The 18,881-nt window shown below is 42.3% G+C and overlaps 1 protein-coding gene across 3 annotated transcripts in view; it reads right to left on the bottom strand.

Moving 5' to 3' along the window:
- Nucleotides 1–18,881, bottom strand: part of LOC124137253 (atrial natriuretic peptide-converting enzyme-like) — a 205,531-nt gene that overhangs the window by 14,475 nt on the left and 172,175 nt on the right. For all 3 annotated transcript variants that reach the window (XM_048392392.1, XM_048392391.1, XM_048392390.1), the window contains exons 5-14: nt 17,894–17,961; nt 15,681–15,835; nt 13,311–13,346; nt 11,968–12,204; nt 10,584–10,697; nt 9,953–10,210; nt 9,081–9,224; nt 2,408–2,515; nt 1,308–1,421; nt 707–839 (exon numbers count right to left, since the gene is read on the bottom strand). In XM_048392392.1, coding sequence (XP_048248349.1) covers nt 707–839; nt 1,308–1,421; nt 2,408–2,515; nt 9,081–9,224; nt 9,953–10,210; nt 10,584–10,697; nt 11,968–12,204; nt 13,311–13,346; nt 15,681–15,835; nt 17,894–17,961 — 1,367 coding nt within the window. The remainder of the gene's footprint in view (nt 1–706; nt 840–1,307; nt 1,422–2,407; nt 2,516–9,080; nt 9,225–9,952; nt 10,211–10,583; nt 10,698–11,967; nt 12,205–13,310; nt 13,347–15,680; nt 15,836–17,893; nt 17,962–18,881) is intronic.

The following is an 18,881-nucleotide window of genomic DNA, read 5'->3' as shown; positions in this document are numbered from 1 at the left end:
GATGAAAGTATTTACCTGAAGCCCAGCTGATTACAGACGATGAAAGTATTTACCTGTAATCCAGCTGATTACAGACGATGAAAGTATTTACCTATAGTACACCTGATTACAGACGATAAAAGTATTTACCTGTAGCCCAGCTGATTACAAACGATGTTGCTGAACGCCATAAAAGTATTTACCTGAAGCCCAGCTGATTACAAACGATGAAAGTATTTACCTGGAGCCCAGCTGATTACAGACGATGAAAGTATTTACCTGAAGCCAAGCTGATTACAAACGATGTTGCTGAACGCCATAAAAGTATTTACCTGAAGCCCAGCTGATTACAGACGATGTTGCTGAACGCCATAAAAGTATTTACCTGAAGCCCAGCTGATTACAGACGATGAAAGTATTAACCTGTAGCACAGCTGATTACAAACGATGAAAGTATTTACCAATAGCACAGCTGATTACAGATGATAAAAGTATTAACCTGTAGCACAGCTGATTACAGACGATGAAAGTATTTACCCATAGCACAGCTGATTACAGATGATAAAAGTATTAACCTGTAGCACAGCTGATTACAGACGATGAAAGTACTTACCTGTAGCACAGCTGATTACAGACGATGAAAGTACTTACCTGTAGCACAGCTGATTTCAGACGTTGAAAGTACTTACCTGTAGCCCAGCTGATTACAGACGATGAAAATACTTACCTGTAGCCTAGCTGATTACAGACGATGTTGCTGAAGGTCATGTTCCAGCCGTCCGAGCACACAGGGAGCCACTGGTTCGTCTCCGGGTCCCTGGCTTCCACTATCCTCTGTTGGGCGTGGGTCCCCAGGCGAACTGAAGCAACAATTTGAAATTGTTTATTTGCAGGTACACGTAGTTTTTGATCCCTATTTACCCTTAAGCCAAACAGAATATTTATTTGGATAAAGAACGCAAGTGTACATTTGATTTAAAAATGCGTAAAATGAATAAATTAAAAAGGGTGTGTTTGTTAACCAAATCTATTCATACAAATATTTAATGATTTAACATTCTTTTTGATTAAAAGTCATGCTTTTACTGACCTAAGAATGAAATACATTCATCCTAAATACTACTCTAATCCGTCACTATTATACAGCTGTCAGAGTTTATACTCAATATCATGAAATTACATACGTCACTTCATCAAGAGTTTTCGTCAGTAAATACTATGAATAGGAAAGCAAGGAAAGCAAAAGCGTGCCAATGGTTAAATAATTTTACGTTTTTGTGACAAAATCGTTTTCGCATCCCTGTTGTCTAACCAGTTTTGGAACCTACCACACTCAGACTCCTCCACAGCGCCGACACAGTCAGTGACGCCGTCACATACGGAGTTCTTGTTAACGCACATCCTGTTTCCGGAGCACAGATGCTCATTGGCAGCACAAGTTGCTGCAAAGACAAGAAAACCAGGATCTAAGGCATCAACATGGCGCCAATGTTAGGCTGTATTTTGAAATTTCACAAAAGCGGATATATTATCTGAAACCGCTAAGCGGAAACATTGCAATCTGTAACACACCAGCAGACACCATTAGCAAATATAGATCTTAGAATTATACAACATAACTCCATGTCGATGCTATACATATCAGTTCTTCTTGAAGTCTAGAGCAAACACTTGATTGGCTACTTGCTCTCTGAACCCGAGGAGACGAACTGATCAGCTTAAATACAATGAATACACAATGCCATTTAGAAAGTGGGCAAATGTAACAAATGTTATAGTTCGGATAACACTTATCATTGAGTGAGTGAGTTGGGGTTAACGCCGCTTTTAACAGTATTCCAGTTATATCACGGCGTGTCAGCTTAATGTGGGAGGAAAGCCCGAAGTGATGCAGGTCTCAGACGTTTACCACTTCGGTGAAACCCACGAGCACGGGTATGGTGCTGACAAACCTAGAAACATAATCGGGGCGAACCGGGATCCGAACCCACAATCATAGGTTTCTTGCGTGCCCAAGGGACGCAACTCTGCACACCGAATCAATGGCCTTAGACGACTGTGCCGTCCGTGCCCCCTGATGACAATCTAGACTACCAGTTGTCGGACTTTCATTTTTGTGGAAGCCTCGGTGGCTGAGAGGGTTAGATCGCTGACTTTGTGTGCGGGCGAGTAGGTGCCTCACTCTGGGAGTGTAGGTCCAAATTCCGAATGGGACCCGACCCCAAACAGAACCAGTATCTGTACTTTACTAAGAAAGTGTTATCCCAAATAGAACATGTCTTATATGTCTTACATCCAATGTCTGGATATGGAACGTCGATCTGCCAAATTATGAAAACACGTTCACCTAAGAAGTTGGAAGCCAAACTGTTACCCACCCACCCAACCCATGCCTCTCGAGATAAAACAGCCCCATTGTGGTGCTCACCGCAGTGGTGTTCGTCCATGTTGTCAGCGCAGTCTTGGTAGCCGTCGCACACCCAGAGGTTGGAGATGCACGTGCCGTTGTCACACCGGAATTCGTCCCGCCTGCATGCTGTAAAGAGATTATCCACTACCTGCAACTTGGTGGATTAACTAGCGAGTAGGAAGTGTGTGTAAAGAAACTGGACAACCCGTATACATGGTCAAAACTGTTTTTAGATCCTAAACACAAACGTAAACACGTCCCTTGTTCGCTTTATAACTGTATAAATGGGTTAATTTGGGTGGGGTGGGGTGGGGGTGGGGTGGGGGGGGGGGGGGGGGGGGGGGGGGGTAGGGGGGTGGGGGGGGTGAGTTGCATTAACTAAAAACTGTTCAGGATCAATCGTAGTAATCAGGCCTACTTTCATTGTGAGCGTCCTGTGTGAGAGAAATACGAGTAGTCACACAGCAACAACTCATTTAGAAACACATAGTTTTTTAAACCTGGGCGGGATACGAACCTGCAACCTTTTGATTTGTAATCCTTCACGATATCACCTTTGATACGGAGACTGTTGTCATTTTGTCCTAGTCTCCGTTAACCGAGTTTGGGTAAGTTGCTGTTATTATATAAATACTGCAGCAAGTTCGTTGTAAGTCCTGGTGGTATATGTGTTATGCAAGTGCAATTTCAATATACATTTTACATCTTATCCACGTTTGACTTATTGTCTAATGCCCTCTATTGAAATATTTTTTAAATAATGTTTAAATTTGAAACATGTTTAAATTCGAAACACGTTAAAACGTGTTTAAATTCTAAACATGCTTAATCTCTAAATATGCTTAAAATCTAAACATGTTTTAACGTGCTTAATTTCTGACCATGTTTCGAGTATGGGCATTTTGTGTTTAGGTGGTGTTTAGACTGTGGGACGGTAGCTCATTTCATGTGTGTTTAGACCTAAATGCGTTTAGAAAGAACATACCAGATGTGTGTATTCCGTTTATGACTGAAACACATTCCTAATCATGTTTAGATCTAAACAGGTATTGTCAGCGTTTACATCCTAAACACATTTTTACGTGTATATGAAAAAATGAAAAATACAAATACGACATGACGTTCTTTGGCCATGCACGCCAACCAGCGTGTTTAATCTATACACGCGTCTGATAGCGATCTGAGACATTATTGTCAAATAGTGCAGGGGACCCATGCTTGCAGTAAAGGGCGACTATGCTTGTCGTAAGAGGCGACTATGCTTGTCGTAAGAGGCGACTACCAGGATCGGATGGTCAGGCTCGCTGACTTGGTTGATGCATGTCATCGTATCCAAGTTGGGTGGACCCGTGCTTATGATATCAATCACTGGAATTTCTGGTCCAGACTCGATTATTTACAGACCGACGTCATATAGTTGGAATGTTGCCGAGTGAGGCGTTGAACAACATGAAAACAAATGTTGAAACCGCAATGCCCACATTCTGAAGTCAAAGACTATTTTGTTTCCCCATCTGATATCAATGGATACACCAAGCTACCACTTCCGCCGTTAAGTATTTGCAAAGTGTCCACGCGGGCTACCACTCGATAAGAACAACAGTATTTCCTGTCGGAATATCAGACTTTTTACGGCAAAGAAACATATTTGTACGGAAGACTGACCCAATGTAAGCCGTGACCCATCGTCACCTGCTTATAGCCGGCGCCAGAACGCTGGATCCCGCTCGTAGCTGCTGAAGCCGATGGACGCTCCGCAAACACCAGCTACAGCCTCGCTATCAACTACCTATCAAGTATGTCCAAAGTCCACTTGCCGTCACGCTAAGTTCCCAGCGATGTCTTGCCGTCATTATTTAGCCGTCCCTCAAACTCGGCGAGGGGTGGGATCTTTGGTGTTACCATTGATTGCAAAACAATGTAAAAGCAATTCTGGTTCCTGTTTGTTCGTGTTATCATCATGGGGTATAAAGCCTAGTGTTTTACCCAGTTTAATGTGTACTTGAACCAGAAATCCCTCATCATGAGACTGCGCGGAACAGGTATGGGACAGATTCATCAGATACAAAGTCAAACTTAATAACTAAAACTAATTAAATATCCAGTCATGTCTCTTCTTGATCTTTGGAGCGAGTGAGTGGGGCTAACGCCACTATTAACAGTATTTCAGTTATATCATTGCGCGTCAACTTAATACACTCTTCAAGAAACGAAACGCATAGTAAAAAAATAAGGATATTTATTAAGCAGATGTAAAAGTATCTACACAGAATATGCGTGAACACAATCAAATGAAATTAGACACAGTGATCGACAAAAGCATTGTCGTAATTGTCAGCTTTAATTCAGTTTAGTCATTGCACATGTGTAGCCACAAGGGGGCGTCATGGTCAGTACCTGGTCACATCACCTCTTGCAGCCGTCACTGCTCGACATGTCCTTGGAACAGATTGCACAAGTCGTCGGATTGTTTTCGTGGGGAATTCTTCGCCATTCCTCCTGTAAGGCGTTGGCGAGTTGTGCCAGTGTGTGGGGACGCTGGTGACGTTGACGGACGCGTCGATCAAGTTCGTCCCACAAATGTTCAATCGGGTTGAGATCAGGCGATTTGGACGGCAATGGAAGGACATTGATGTTCTCATGAACAAGGAAATTAGCTGTTGCACGTGCTGTGTGGGGCCGAGCGTTGTCATGTTGGAGCAGCTCCCTCTGGCGGTCCAAAGTTGGGAGGAGGTGAGGACGCAGAATTTGGTCTATGTATCTGTTTGCTGTAAGATTGCCCTGGACAACCACTAACTGTGATCTACCCGTGTAGGATATGGCTCCACACACCATCACACCCTCCACCAAATCGGTCCACCTGTCGAACGCATTTTGGCGCAAAACGTTCATGTCGACGTCGATATACACGTTGTCTTCCATCCCGTCGTTGAAGAAGAAAACGTGACTCATCGCTGAACAAAACGCGTCGCCAGTTCCTGAGATCCCATGCCTGTACTCTGTTGCACCACCGGACACGTCGTTGACGGTGAAGACGTCGCAAGACAGGTCCACCTTTTGGTCGTCTCGCTCGAATTCCCACTCCCCTCAGTCGATTTCTGATGGTTTGGTCGGAAATTCTTCGCATACCAGGCACTTGTCCGTTGCTGTAGCAAATCGATTCCGAAGGTGATGCAACCGGATGTACCGATCCTGAGCAGGGGTGGTCACTCTTGGTCTTCCACATCTGGGATGATCTTGAGTCGAATTAGTGCGGGTATATCGATCCAATAGTCGAGATATGGTGCTTTGGTGAACGTTGAAGTGTCTTGCAACGGCAGACTGGGACTCCCCTGCTTCCAAATGTCCAATGGCAATATTTCGATCAGCTGCGGTTAATCTTGGCACTTTTCGATCTCCGTTCACGTCAGAAAATTCGTAATGAACTGATGAAAATTGTACGGTCTTTTATAGTCATTGTCTCTACTCTTGTTTCCAACATTTTGCACGTGCATTGTGCTGAAAACTTTTTCTGAAAGCAATTTCCGTTTACAAAAAGCATTTTGAGATGTGTTTTCGCGCAATGCAAAACAAACAGGAATCAAACATAAGAATAGTCTTTATGACGATTGCTGGGAAAGAAAATCTAATTGGAATTCTCAAAACACCTATGCGTTTCTTTTTTTGAAGAGTATATCAGGGGGAAGCCCGAAGTGGTGCAGGTCTCACACATTTACCAATTTAGTGAAACCCACGAGCACTGGTACGGTGCTGACAAACCTAGAAACATAATCGGTGCGAAGCGGGAATCGAACCTCCAATCATAGGTTTCTGGCGTGCCCAAAGGACGCAACTCTGCACAGCGGCTTAGACGACTGGGACACCAATGGCAACCCTTACTATTTTGAATAGACATTCATACGACTAGGCACACATCGTATGTAGTTACACGTCACGGGAAACGTTCTGATGTTTCAGGGGAGGTCGGGTAGCCTAGTGGTTAAAGCGTTTGCTCGTCACGCCGAAGAACCGGGTTCGATTTCCCACATGGGTACAATGTGTGAAGCCCATTTCTGGTGTCCCCTGCCGTGATATTGCTGAAATATTGCTAAAAGCGGCGTAAAACCATACTCACTCACTCACACACTCTCATCCACTCATCATCCTCTGTATGTTACAGCTGCAGTTTCACATAGATTTATAAAAAGTATTCGTTAGACATAATTTGAGACATACTAAACCAAAACAAATTAGTGATCATGAATAGTTTTCGTGAATCCAACCAAAGATAACCTTTTACAAAATGTTGTTGGAATGCGTGATGGTTAAATAGACAGAATCTCATTTGACAAAATATCTTTCAATTTTCAGTTACATAAAAAAAATCGTTATACTTTCTTTTGCAACTCAGTTAACAACATATATTTGAACAGGTAAAATCGACAGAAATAACAATTCAGTCAGATCCAAGGACACTGTGGTTTTCAGAGTAGATGAGGTGAAGTGAAATTGGGTTAAAACGTCGCGTCCAAAATTATTGCACTTATAGCGACGTGCATTTGTGTGTGTGTGTGTGTGTGTGTGTGTGTGTGTGTGTGTGTGTGTGTGTGTGTGGCTGCTTGTACTAGTCCGAACTGATGCCGATTTATAGTGCTTGTCCACTGAGATGCCATGCCGCAGTTTAACATGAACACCTCACTCAGACACAGTATACTGACTCCGAGCCGACCAGTCCTTGTTTTTACCCCTTAATGCCGAGCGCTAGACAGGGTAACAACAAGTACCATCGTTTAAAGTCTTTCGGTATGACCCGGCCGGGATTGAACCCCGAATCTTCCGCTCTCCGGGCGGACGCTCTACCACCAGAGCACGGAGGCTGTTACTTTCAGAGTAAGATCACGAAGAACAGACACACATATTATTTCAGAAGTAGAGGGAAATATCAATTCATTTCTAAATAGGCCAACGTCAAATAGTTCAGATATCCATTCCTGCAACACCCTGTATGCCTTTTTCAAAATATGACAAACTACTTGTCTAACGTATGAAATAAGACAAACTACTTGTCTTACTTATGAAATAAGACACACAACTTGTCTAACGTATGAAATAAGACAAACTACTTGTACTAACGTATGAAATAAGACAAAATACTTGTCTAACGTATGAAATAAGACAAACTACTTGTCTAACCTATGAAATAAGACAAACTACTCGTACTAACGTATGAAAATAGCGACCGCCTTTCAGCTAATCTGTCCGTATTAAGGGTCATATTACTGGACATCCGTAGTACCAAATGCGGTACACAATGTACTAAATGCATGTATTTATTAACGGTCATACGGTGTACGGTATAACCTGATGATCTTAAGTATATGCGCACAATAATGTGAGATTCAGGTTGATGGTATAACATGATGATCTATAGTATATGCGTACAATGATGTGAGATTCAGATGTATGGTTTAGCCAAATGATCTATAGTATATGCGTACAATGATGTGAAATTCAGGTGTATGGTATAGCCAAATGATCTATAGTATATGCGTACAATGATGTGAGATTCAGATTTACGGTATAGCCAAATGATCTATAGTATATGCGTACAATGATGTGAGATTCAGATGTATGGTTTAGCCAAATGATCTATAGTATATGCGTACAATGATGTGAGATTCAGATTTCCGGTATAGCCAAATGATCTATAGTATATGCGTACAATGATGTGAGATTCAGATTTCCGGTATAGCCAAATGATCTATAGTATATGCGTACAATGATGTGAGATTCAGATGTATGGTTTAGCCAAATGATCTATAGCATATGCGTACAATGATGTGAGATTCAGATTTACGGTATAGCCAAATGATCTATAGTATATGCGTACAATGATGTGAGATTCAGATTTCCGGTATAGCCAAATGATCTATAGTGTATGCGTACAATGATGTGAGATTCAGATTTACGGTATAGCCAAATGATCTATAGTATATGCGTACACTGATGTGAGATTCAGATTTACGGTATAGCCAAATGATCTATAGTATATGCGTACAATGATGTGAGATTCAGATTTACGGTATAGCCAAATGATCTACAGTGTATGCGTACAATGATGTGAGATTCAGGTGTATGGTATAGCCAAATGATCTATAGTATATGCGTACAATGATGTGAGATTCAGGTGTATGGTATAGCCAAATGATCTACAGTATATGCGTACAATGATGTGAAATTCAGATTTACGGTATAGCCAAATGATCTATAGTATATGCGTACAATGATGTGAGATTCAGATTTACGGTATAGCCAAATGATCTATAGTATATGTGTACAATGATGTGAGATTCAGATTTACGGTATAGCCAAATGATCTATAGTATATGCGTACAATGATGTGAGATTCAGATGTATGGTTTAGCCAAATGATATATAGTATATGCGTTCAATGATGTGAGATTCAGATTTACGGTATAGCCAAATGATCTATAGTATATGTGTACAATGATGTGAGATTCAGGTGTATGGTATAGCCAAATGATCTATAGTATATGCGTACAATGATGTGAGATTCAGATGTACGGTATAGCCAAATGATCTATAGTATATGCGTACAATGATGTGAGATTCAGGTGTATGGTAAAGCTGTGCAGTCACACTTTGAATATCACGGTGGATCTAGTCTGGGAGAGTCAAGTACTAGCCTCACCTCCTTTCTCCGGCAGTTCGTGTGCCTCGTCGTATCCAATACAGATGTTTTCATCCGGGGAATCGGGGAACTTGGTACAGTTCAGATGGGGAGGCCATCCAAGGTAGAAGATGTGCAGGTAAATCTCACAGCGTGACTTGAATTCTATAAGAACAGCAATGCATTGATATAGTATGGAAAGTTTGTTCCCATTGTCCCCAATACGAGTTGAGCTATTGTCCCAAATATTACCCGTATGGGAGTTCAACTATTGTCCATAAATGACCGACATGGGAGTTCAACTATTGTTCCAAATATTACCCATATGCGAGTTCAGCTATTGTCCGAAATATCACCCATATGGTAATTCAGCTATTGTCCAAATATTACCGACATGGGAGTTCAACTATTGTTCCAAATATTACCAATATGCAAGTTCAGCTATTGTCCATAAAATGACCGACATGGGAGTTCAACTATTGTTCCAAATATTACCCATATGCGAGTTCAGCTATTGTCCGAAATATCACCCATATGGGAATTCAGCTATTGTCCAAATATTACCGACATGGGAGTTCAACTATTGTTCCAAATATTACCAATATGCGAGTTCAGCTATTGTCCCAAATATTACCCAAATGGGAGTTCAGCTATTGTCCCAAATATTACCGACATGGGAGTCCAACTATTGCTCAAATATCACCCAGGCAGGAAACATACCACTGATCCAAATATTACCAGCGTTTGAATTAAACCATTATTCATTATTAATAACTCCTCCAAATCGTGATCTTCACCTGCCGTTACGCAGTAATATAACATGGACAAGAGCTGGCTGTGTCCTAAGCAAATAACAAAGAATCGAACGGCACGAAACTTATGGAGCTTCTTACCTTGGCACAGACTGCGACAAGGCGGGATGATGTGATTGGGCACATGACCTGTCCCACTGCATTTGGGGATGAAGGCCGCGCAGACAAAGAGTCTGGCGTATTTGAAGCAGTGGGTGGCAAACTGGATTCCCTTGATAATCGTCGTGAGGTTGGCCTTCACCTCCTTCTCCCCGTAGCTGCCCACGGTGTTGGGGAAGGAAGTGTAGTTGTAGCCCACGTCCTCACAGAGCTCTTCCTGCACTGGTATACATTTCCCCGCTGAAGACAACAACGTTGTCGGCGTTATCAGGGTTGATATATATATATATATATATATATATATATATATTCCAAGTTTCTATGTTTATCTGTAAACTGTCTGAGTGAGTGAATGAGTTGGGTTTAACGCCGCTTCGAACAGTATATAAGTTTTATCACAGCGAGTCAGAAAAGAGAGCAAAGTATTGCCGGTCTCAGGCGTTTACCACTTTGTTAAAACCCACGAGCATATGTATGGTGCTGAGTTTGATAAAGTTATCTGTTTTCATAAACAAATTAATTATTTAAAGTAACAGTAACCTGACTTTGCAGGACAAAAGACAACAGTAAAACGTCTACCGCTAACTGTCTGTGATATCCGGGTAGTACTTACGTTCATATAAACTGGGTCTGCAGACAGTGGGGTTGGAGGACTCCGGCAGCCTGGAGCAGTCCACGGGGAATGTGATGTTGTCGGGGTAAGCGCCCACACACCGGGACCGCACCTCTGGTAATACACAGGTTAAAGAGGTTGCAATATCTACCTTTTAACATAATGCAATTGTTATAAAATGTTTTTAAAGAATTGGGCATCAGTGAACGGGTATATTCAAGGCATATGGGTATATTCAAGTAACTCTCACTCTCACAGTTACTCCAACAAAGGTGTGTGGGTATATTCAAGTAACTCTCACTCTCACAGTAACTCCAAAAAGGTGTGTGGGTATATTCAAGTAACTCTCACCCTCACAGTAACTCCAAAAAGGGTGTGTGGGTAAATTCAAGTAACTCTCACTCTCACAGTAACTCACACAAGGGTGTGTGCGTATATTCAAGTAACTCTCACCCTTACAGTAACTCCAACAAGGGTGTGTGGGTATATTCAAGTAACTCTCACTCTCACAGTAACTCCAACAAGGATGTGTGGGTATATTCAAGTAACTCTCACCCTTACAGTAACCCCAACAAGGGTGTGTGGGTATATTCAAGTAACTCTCACTCTCACAGCAACTCCAACAAGGGTGTGTGGGTATATTCAAGTAACTCTCACTCTCACAGCAACTCCAACAAGGGTGTGTGGGTATATTCAAGTAACTCTCACTCTCACAGTAACTCCAACAAGGGTGTGTGGGTATATTCAAGTAACTCTCACTCTCACAGTTACTCACACAAGGATGTGTGGGTATATTCAAGTAACTCTCACTCTCACAGTAACTCCAACAAGGGTGTGTGGGTATATTCAAGTAACTCTCACTCTCACAGTAACTCCAACAAGGGTGAATGGGTATATTCAAGTAACTCTCACAGTAACTCCAACAAGGGTGTGTGGGTATATTCAAGTAACTCTCACTCTCACAGTTACTCACACAAGGATGTGTGGGTATATTCAAGTAACTCTCACTCTCACAGTAACTCCAACAAGGGTGTGTGGGTATATTCAAGTAACTCTCACTCTCACAGTAACTCCAACAAGGGTGAATGGGTATATTCAAGTAACTCTCACAGTAACTCCAACAAGGGTGTGTGGGTATATTCAAGTAACTCTCACTCTCACAGCAACTCCAACAAGGGTGTGTGGGTATATTCAAGTAACTCTCACTCTCACAGCAACTCCAACAAGGGTGTGTGGGTATATTCAAGTAACTCTCACTCTCACAGCAACTCCAACAAGGGTGTGTGGGTATATTCAAGTAACTCTCACTCTCACAGTAACTCCAATAAGGGCGTGTGGGTATATTCAAGTACTCCGGCATGGAGCCTGCTGAAGTAACACTCACCCTCACAGTAGCTGCGACAAGGAGGTATAGGTCTATTTAGGTAGCACTCGGGAGTGTAAGCAGAACAGAAGAAGTCCTTTGCGTATGCATGGCATGGAATGTCAAAGAAGTCTTTGAAGTGGTTGTAGCGTGATATGGCCTGGGACTGAGTGACGTCACCAAACGCATTAGGATACATAGTGCTATGGTAGTTCGTCCCGTTGACGCAGGGGTGTAGACGCATCGGCTCACATGATGCTGGAATAGGAACACAGCGTTTCTTTAAGGGCCATTGCTTCATTCAATAAATGTGAAACGCCAGGAGAAAAGGGACCTTATGTGTGCTAGGATACAATTGTGCTTTGACGTCATAAAGTGAGTGAGTGAGTTGGGTTTAACACCGTTTTAACATTATTCCAGTTATATCACGGCGTGTCAGCTTAATGTGGGAGGAAAGCCCGAAGTGATGCAGGTCTCAGGCGTTTACCACTTCGGTGAAACCCACGAGCACGGGTACGGTGCTGACAAACCTAGAAACATAATCGGGGCGAACCGGGATTCGAACCCACAATCATAGGTTTCTGGCGTGCCAAAGGGACGCAACTCTGCACAGCGAATCGCGGCGCCGTAAAAGTACTGGGCCACCCGTGACCCCCGACGTCATAAAGACGTTTGACGTCAACATATATTACTTCAGTCAAGCTCACCATGTGTGATGTCAAGTATCTCTATAATAAAACTGATTTGAAGCTTGTGAATTGGATTGTTGTGTTCCGAAAATGCTGTAGTTTTAAAATTAAATGAAATGCCAAAATGTGATTTTTTACCCATGAGGTCCCTTACCTTATGGTTGGTCACAAATTATGCTGACAAATTTAGAAACATAATCAGGGCTAGTTTGAGGTTCCAACCTACGACTATATTTTTCTGGCACACTTAGGTTGGCAACAGCAAACTGCGGCGCTTTGGAAGACTAGGTCACACATGTACCCTTCTATTTGTGGACGATGTAGATTTAAATTGGAGTTGAGATATTGACAGGCATTATCCGCTGGAAATCATACATGTCGTATTGGAGTGTCTAAGTACTCGCTCTTGAACTTTGATTTCCGATATTGAACGCGCTTACCCTTGCAGTTGAATGAATGCTGGGATAAAAATGGCTTCAAATATGTTTTCAGAGACGCTCTTAAACATCAAACGTTGTCCAGTCAATTACATTTCATGGATCATTATCTCTCCTTGAATTTAATGGTTCGACATGTAAAAAGGAGTGTTTTTGTATGATCAGCTATATTTGTTCTAATCACATAACGTCCACTTTTAGCATCTAAGCCTTGTATGCGGCAGACAAGTAGACTTACTTGCTGGAATTGCCGGGCCTTCCGTACTTAATGGCACTGAAAATATAACATAATCACGTAAAAGGGGAGATATGTTATACATACATGGAGGTCTATACCTCACTTCATGTTATCGTCTAGATTTCATAATTACGCATTAGAACATGAACTGTAAGTAAATAGGTAACAGAAAATGAACTTAGACTAATTGGTAACAGAACATGAACTGTACGTAGATATGTAATAGAACATGAACAGTTAGTAGATATGTAATAGAACATGAACTGTACGTAGATATGTAATAGAACATGAACAGTTAGTAGATATGTAATAGAACATGAACTGTACGTAGATATGTAATAGAACATGAACTGCAAGGGACCGACCAATTGATATTCGGGGAGGGGGGGGGGGGGGGGGAGTAACAGAAGGGACCGTACATTTAAATTGCGGGGGCAGGCGGGCGGGGGGGGGGGGGGGGGGGGGGGGCGTCTTAGGGTTGTTTCGGAATAATTAAATAGACTCAGAAACTTCTTGAGAATAATAATTATGCTTCAGACTGTTCATTGAAAAAGAGAATTTAGTCTGACACAAAAATTACATTATTGTTAATATGCGTTTTCTAAAAGAATTTAAATATCTGATCTCCCATCCCATCCCAACAACCACCCCACCCCACCCCAACACCAGAATATCATATGGTCGGTCCCTAAGTCAATAGGTAACCTGACATGAACTGTAAGTAGTTAGGTGAGACAGCATAAGTAAATAAGTTACAGTATGAGATGGGGGCGACCAAGTTAAAGAAAATGAGCTTTCTGTAAATATGTAAGAGAACATAGAGATAGTTCAGGAATTGGTAACTATACTGAGAAGGAACTACCACATGAAAGTATTATTGTTAACAAAAACACCCAGACCCATGTGAGACCCAGACCCATGGCGGGTCTCATGTTTGCAGATCATCAAGGGATGCCGCGATTCATATTCTTGTGTCATACCAGAGACCATAAAATCGAAAATCTGTTTTATGGTCTCTGGTCATACCCTATACAGCCTCACTTGCACATCCTTCTCTCTCCTTGGGTGTGCTGATAGTTTAGAGCAAGGATGGTTATATCTACACGACACCTTATGTCATTACTAGGGCAACGCTTGCAAGCGATGTACAGCGATTCGCCTTTCAACCGCTTGCAATCGTACCAATTGCTGACTGAGGTCGCTTCCTTCTCAAACCAAAATGGCGGCTTAGTTCGACAGCGGAACGAGAAAATTCTTGACTGGATCAACTGGGAAATGAGCAAAGGCAGCTAACACCCCATCATCCCCAGTCTGCTCCACATCTTCAAAGTTGTCATAAATTTCATCAATTCGTCATGCAGCCTCTTCTATTACGTTCTTTATTAGGGCAAAGCAACCAAGCGGCAGTTGCGCCGCCATATTGGAAGGGTGCGCAAGCGCTCCGAGCTGTTGCAAAACCCAGGGATGAGCGATTAATTTGCTTACTCTAAGCGATTCATGGCTTGCAATGCACCCTAGGAGATACTGCTGCTCCGCTACTATGCGTAAACCTGTTATTGTAACAACTAGGCTTTGCACTGTATAGGTAACAATGGTAGGTGAGGTGAGGTGAAATGCGGTTTAACGTCGCGTCCAAGATTATTACACTTATATAGCGACGTGCATGTACGTGTGTGTGTGTTTGGCTGCTTGTACTAGTCCGGGCTGATGCCGATTTATAGTGCTAGCTCACTGAGATACCATGCCGCAGTTTAACACGAATACCCCACTCAGACACAGTATACTGACTCCGAGCCGACCAGTCCTTGTTTTAGCCCCTTAATGCCGAGCGCCAGACAGTGTAACAACAAGTACCATCTTTTAACGTCTTTTGGTATGACGCGGCAGGGGATCGAACCCCGGACCTTTCGCTCTCCGGGCGGACGCTCTACCATTAGACCACGGAGGCGGTCAACAATGGTAGGACAGGCAGCAATCTGAATCTGTCATGTTTCTGGTTATACCGCAGTAAAGAAATATGAATCCTACTATGAATCTTACACATTCTGTTTATCCCTGACAACGATGGGGAAACTCCACTCAAGGAAAACACTTATATCCCTATCTTATATACAGTAAACTACGTTTACAACGAACACGCTTATAACGAACTGGCGGATATAACGAACTGCTATTTAGGTCCCGGTCATATGCTATATATATATATATATATATATATATATATATATATATATATATACTTGTAACGAGATACGGTTATAACGAACTAAATTTGGTTGTCCCTTTGAGTTTGATATAACCGTAGTTCACTGCATATGTCTCCCGGAAACGATAACGTTACATATTACAACTTAAAAGGGTGGGACTTACCTTCGAGATAAATCTTCAGCGAAGACGGATCTATTTTGAATATGGAACCTTCCAAGCCTGTATGTATTATACTGGTCACGTGATCTACTGTGTCACGTGTTATACCTAATGATGTCTTGAAGTCGAGTACAAAACTAATAATTACACTACCGTGTCTGAAAAATACAAAAGAAAAAAGATAAATAAGTGACCATCGAAGCTATGCAGCAAAAGGATGATGACTGCCGCTGACTAACAAACTTTAACCGCCTAACTCGCTTACACGTGATGGACGTTAATATTCTTTGTGAATATCGATCAAGATTGTTCATGCCTCATGTGACCACTTATTATGGTTGTTTATTTGTCACCTGACCACTGATCGAGGTCGTTTTTCTTTGTCATATGATGACTGATGGTTGTTTAGACTTTTTTATCTTTTTTTTGTGTGTGTGTTGTTTAACGCCGCACTCAGCAATGTTCCAGGCATATGACGGCAGTCTGTAAATAATCTAGTCTGTACCAGACAATACGGTGATTTACATCACGAGCAATTAGGATACGATGACATGCATCAACCAAGTCAGCGAGTCTGACCACCCGATCCCGTTAGTCGCCTCTTACAACAAGCATAGTCGCATGGAATGCATGGGTTGCTGAAGTTGCTTAAGTCCTATTCGACCCCGGATCTTCACGGGTAGTTTGTTCGGTTGTCATGTGACCACTGATGGTTGTTTATACGTCAGTTGAGAATGAATCACGGCTGTTTATTCGTCATGTGACCATTGATCCGTGTTGTTTATTCGTCATGTGACCATTGATCAGTGTTGTTTATTCGTCATGTGACCATTGATCCGTGTTGTTTATTCGTCATGTGACCATTGATCCGTGTTGTTTATTCGTCATGTGACCATTGATCAGTGTTGTTTATTCGTCATGTGACCACTGGTCAAAATGTGTTTCATTCACCATGTGACGACGGACCATGGTTATTTATTTGTCTTCTGACCATTGATCACAGTTGTTTATTCGTCATGTGACCACTGACCGTGGTTGTTTAATATCACTTGTCAGATGACTGACCACCAATGGAGACAACGCTGCCCTGGTCCACATATGTCACGTGACCTGCTACGTCACCACCTGTAAGCTCCCTCCGCGTGACGCCATGAACGTCACACGCAGCGGCATTTAGCCCGAATACGACAGCCGGCGCAAAGAACCCCGGGGTTGTAAAATAACACGGGACATTATGCGAAAAGTCCTTCTTTAATAATGGAGGATGCAGTGACGAAAGAGCACTGAATTACTTCGCCGTGCGTGTTGCGCAAGTGCCAGCAGATCACAGAGCACAAATGATGGCTCTCTAATATAGCCCTAATGCTATTTCCTGTAGAAATATTTACACTGTACTAAATCTTTATTTTCTAATTTTGGCTGACATTGAAGGGAAAACGGATCGATAAGGTATCGACAGGCAATTTTCATGTTGCCTCATACGTAAGACAAAGTGCCCTGTAAAATGGTGGCGTCACGACCTCCAGGGCTCGTCTCAAAGATCATGTACACATTATGATCAAATTACACATATTTTGCTCACATGCAGGGACTGCCCGTGCATGTTTAACACGGCACATCGTTTCAATGACCGTGTTATTTTGAGACTGATGTTGTCCCACGTTGATATTCATGAAGACAAACATGTGATCCGATATACCATGCTAATTGATTTTCTTAAAATACATGACTATCAAATACTGAGCGTTTTAGGCGTGAGTTTGAATCGACATTTTCACATTTTCAGTTCTAATCGGATATTTTAAAATAAGCTCTTTCAAAAAATATAAAAAAGAAAATGGGGGCAATGTTCTGTTCCCGCTCATTTAAACAATACGTGCTTGAGAAGCATGTACTGTCAGTAAAACAATCAATTATCTTGATTTAGATTATAAATTATTCAAATAATTGGTTGTCAAAGTAGCAACACAGCGAACAATTTAGCTAAAAGGACTACATGTCTCCTGACTGACACAACAGATCCCCAGAGTGCGGACTCTCCCCTTCTGGGAGACGCATTGTCCACAATTGAATCCTTCGGGAAGAATGAAATGACCAAATACGTCGTGATACGACCCCTTGTAATATTTCCCTTACAGCTTGTTATACTTTATACCAAAACACCCACTTGTCCATAATGAGGGGATAGAAATGATGATAGAAAGCCCTGGCCTTACCTTATTTGTAATATATCCGTATCATTATACACATCTCTCAAATCACTGTCCCGGAAGACACCCATCATCTGAAACAGAAGAGCAAGCCCCGTTCACAAGCCGAGAAGAACAATAATATGTAGTGAAGAGGGCACTTTACCTGTCAGGCAACGGTTGACGACAAGTCGCCAACAAATTATTTCTGCCTTAGAGACACCAAGTGTACAACATGGTCTATTTTCGCCCGAATCCTCATAAACCGATTTGTAACACCGGTATTGTGCCTAAGATACAACGAAAACAAGGTCACAGTTTTGGTGACGTCTTCTGTGTTTATTGTAGAAAGCAGAATTCATTCATGACTGAAAATCAACGTGGTTAAAACCATGCAAACGGTTCGATTATTGTTTTACCCTGAAACAAAACAATCGTTTAGGATGATGATACCTTCGTGGCCCAGCCGGCTAAAGTGTCGCAATTCCCTGTGCAAGCTTCAATTCATTTTTATTACAGAGATACATGACATCACACATAGTGAACTTGACTGAAGTAATATAAGTTGGCGTCAAACGTCTTTATGACGTCGGGTGACACGGGTGGCCCAGTCCTATAGGGCGCCGCGATTCGTTGTGCAGAGTTGCATCCCTTGGGCACGCCAGAAACCTATGATTGTGGGTTCGAATCCCGGTTCGCCCCGATTATCCTTCTAGGTTTGTCAGCACCGTACCCGTGCTCGTGGGTTTCACCAAAGTGGTAAGCGTCCGACACCTGCATCACTCCGGGCTTTCCTCCCACTTTAAGCTGACATGCCGTGATATAACTGGAAAACTGGTCAAAGCGGCCTTAAACCAAACTCACTCATATTCAGTAATACATAGAGTGACATGAAACATAATGTTGAATGAAGTGCCACCGCGGCGAAGCGCATTTCTATATACTCCATGATGTGGATGAAGAGATGTACACATGTACTCAAATAACCAAAGGGGCGGTCGGGTAGCCTAGTGGT

The sequence above is a fragment of the Haliotis rufescens genome, unplaced genomic scaffold, assembly GCF_023055435.1.
Source record: "Haliotis rufescens isolate VD_foot unplaced genomic scaffold, xgHalRufe1.0.p SCAF_11, whole genome shotgun sequence".
Classification (NCBI taxonomy): domain Eukaryota; kingdom Metazoa; phylum Mollusca; class Gastropoda; order Lepetellida; family Haliotidae; genus Haliotis; species Haliotis rufescens.
The sequence above is the reverse complement of the archived record's forward strand: the minus strand, read 5'-3'. Positions and strand labels throughout refer to the sequence as shown.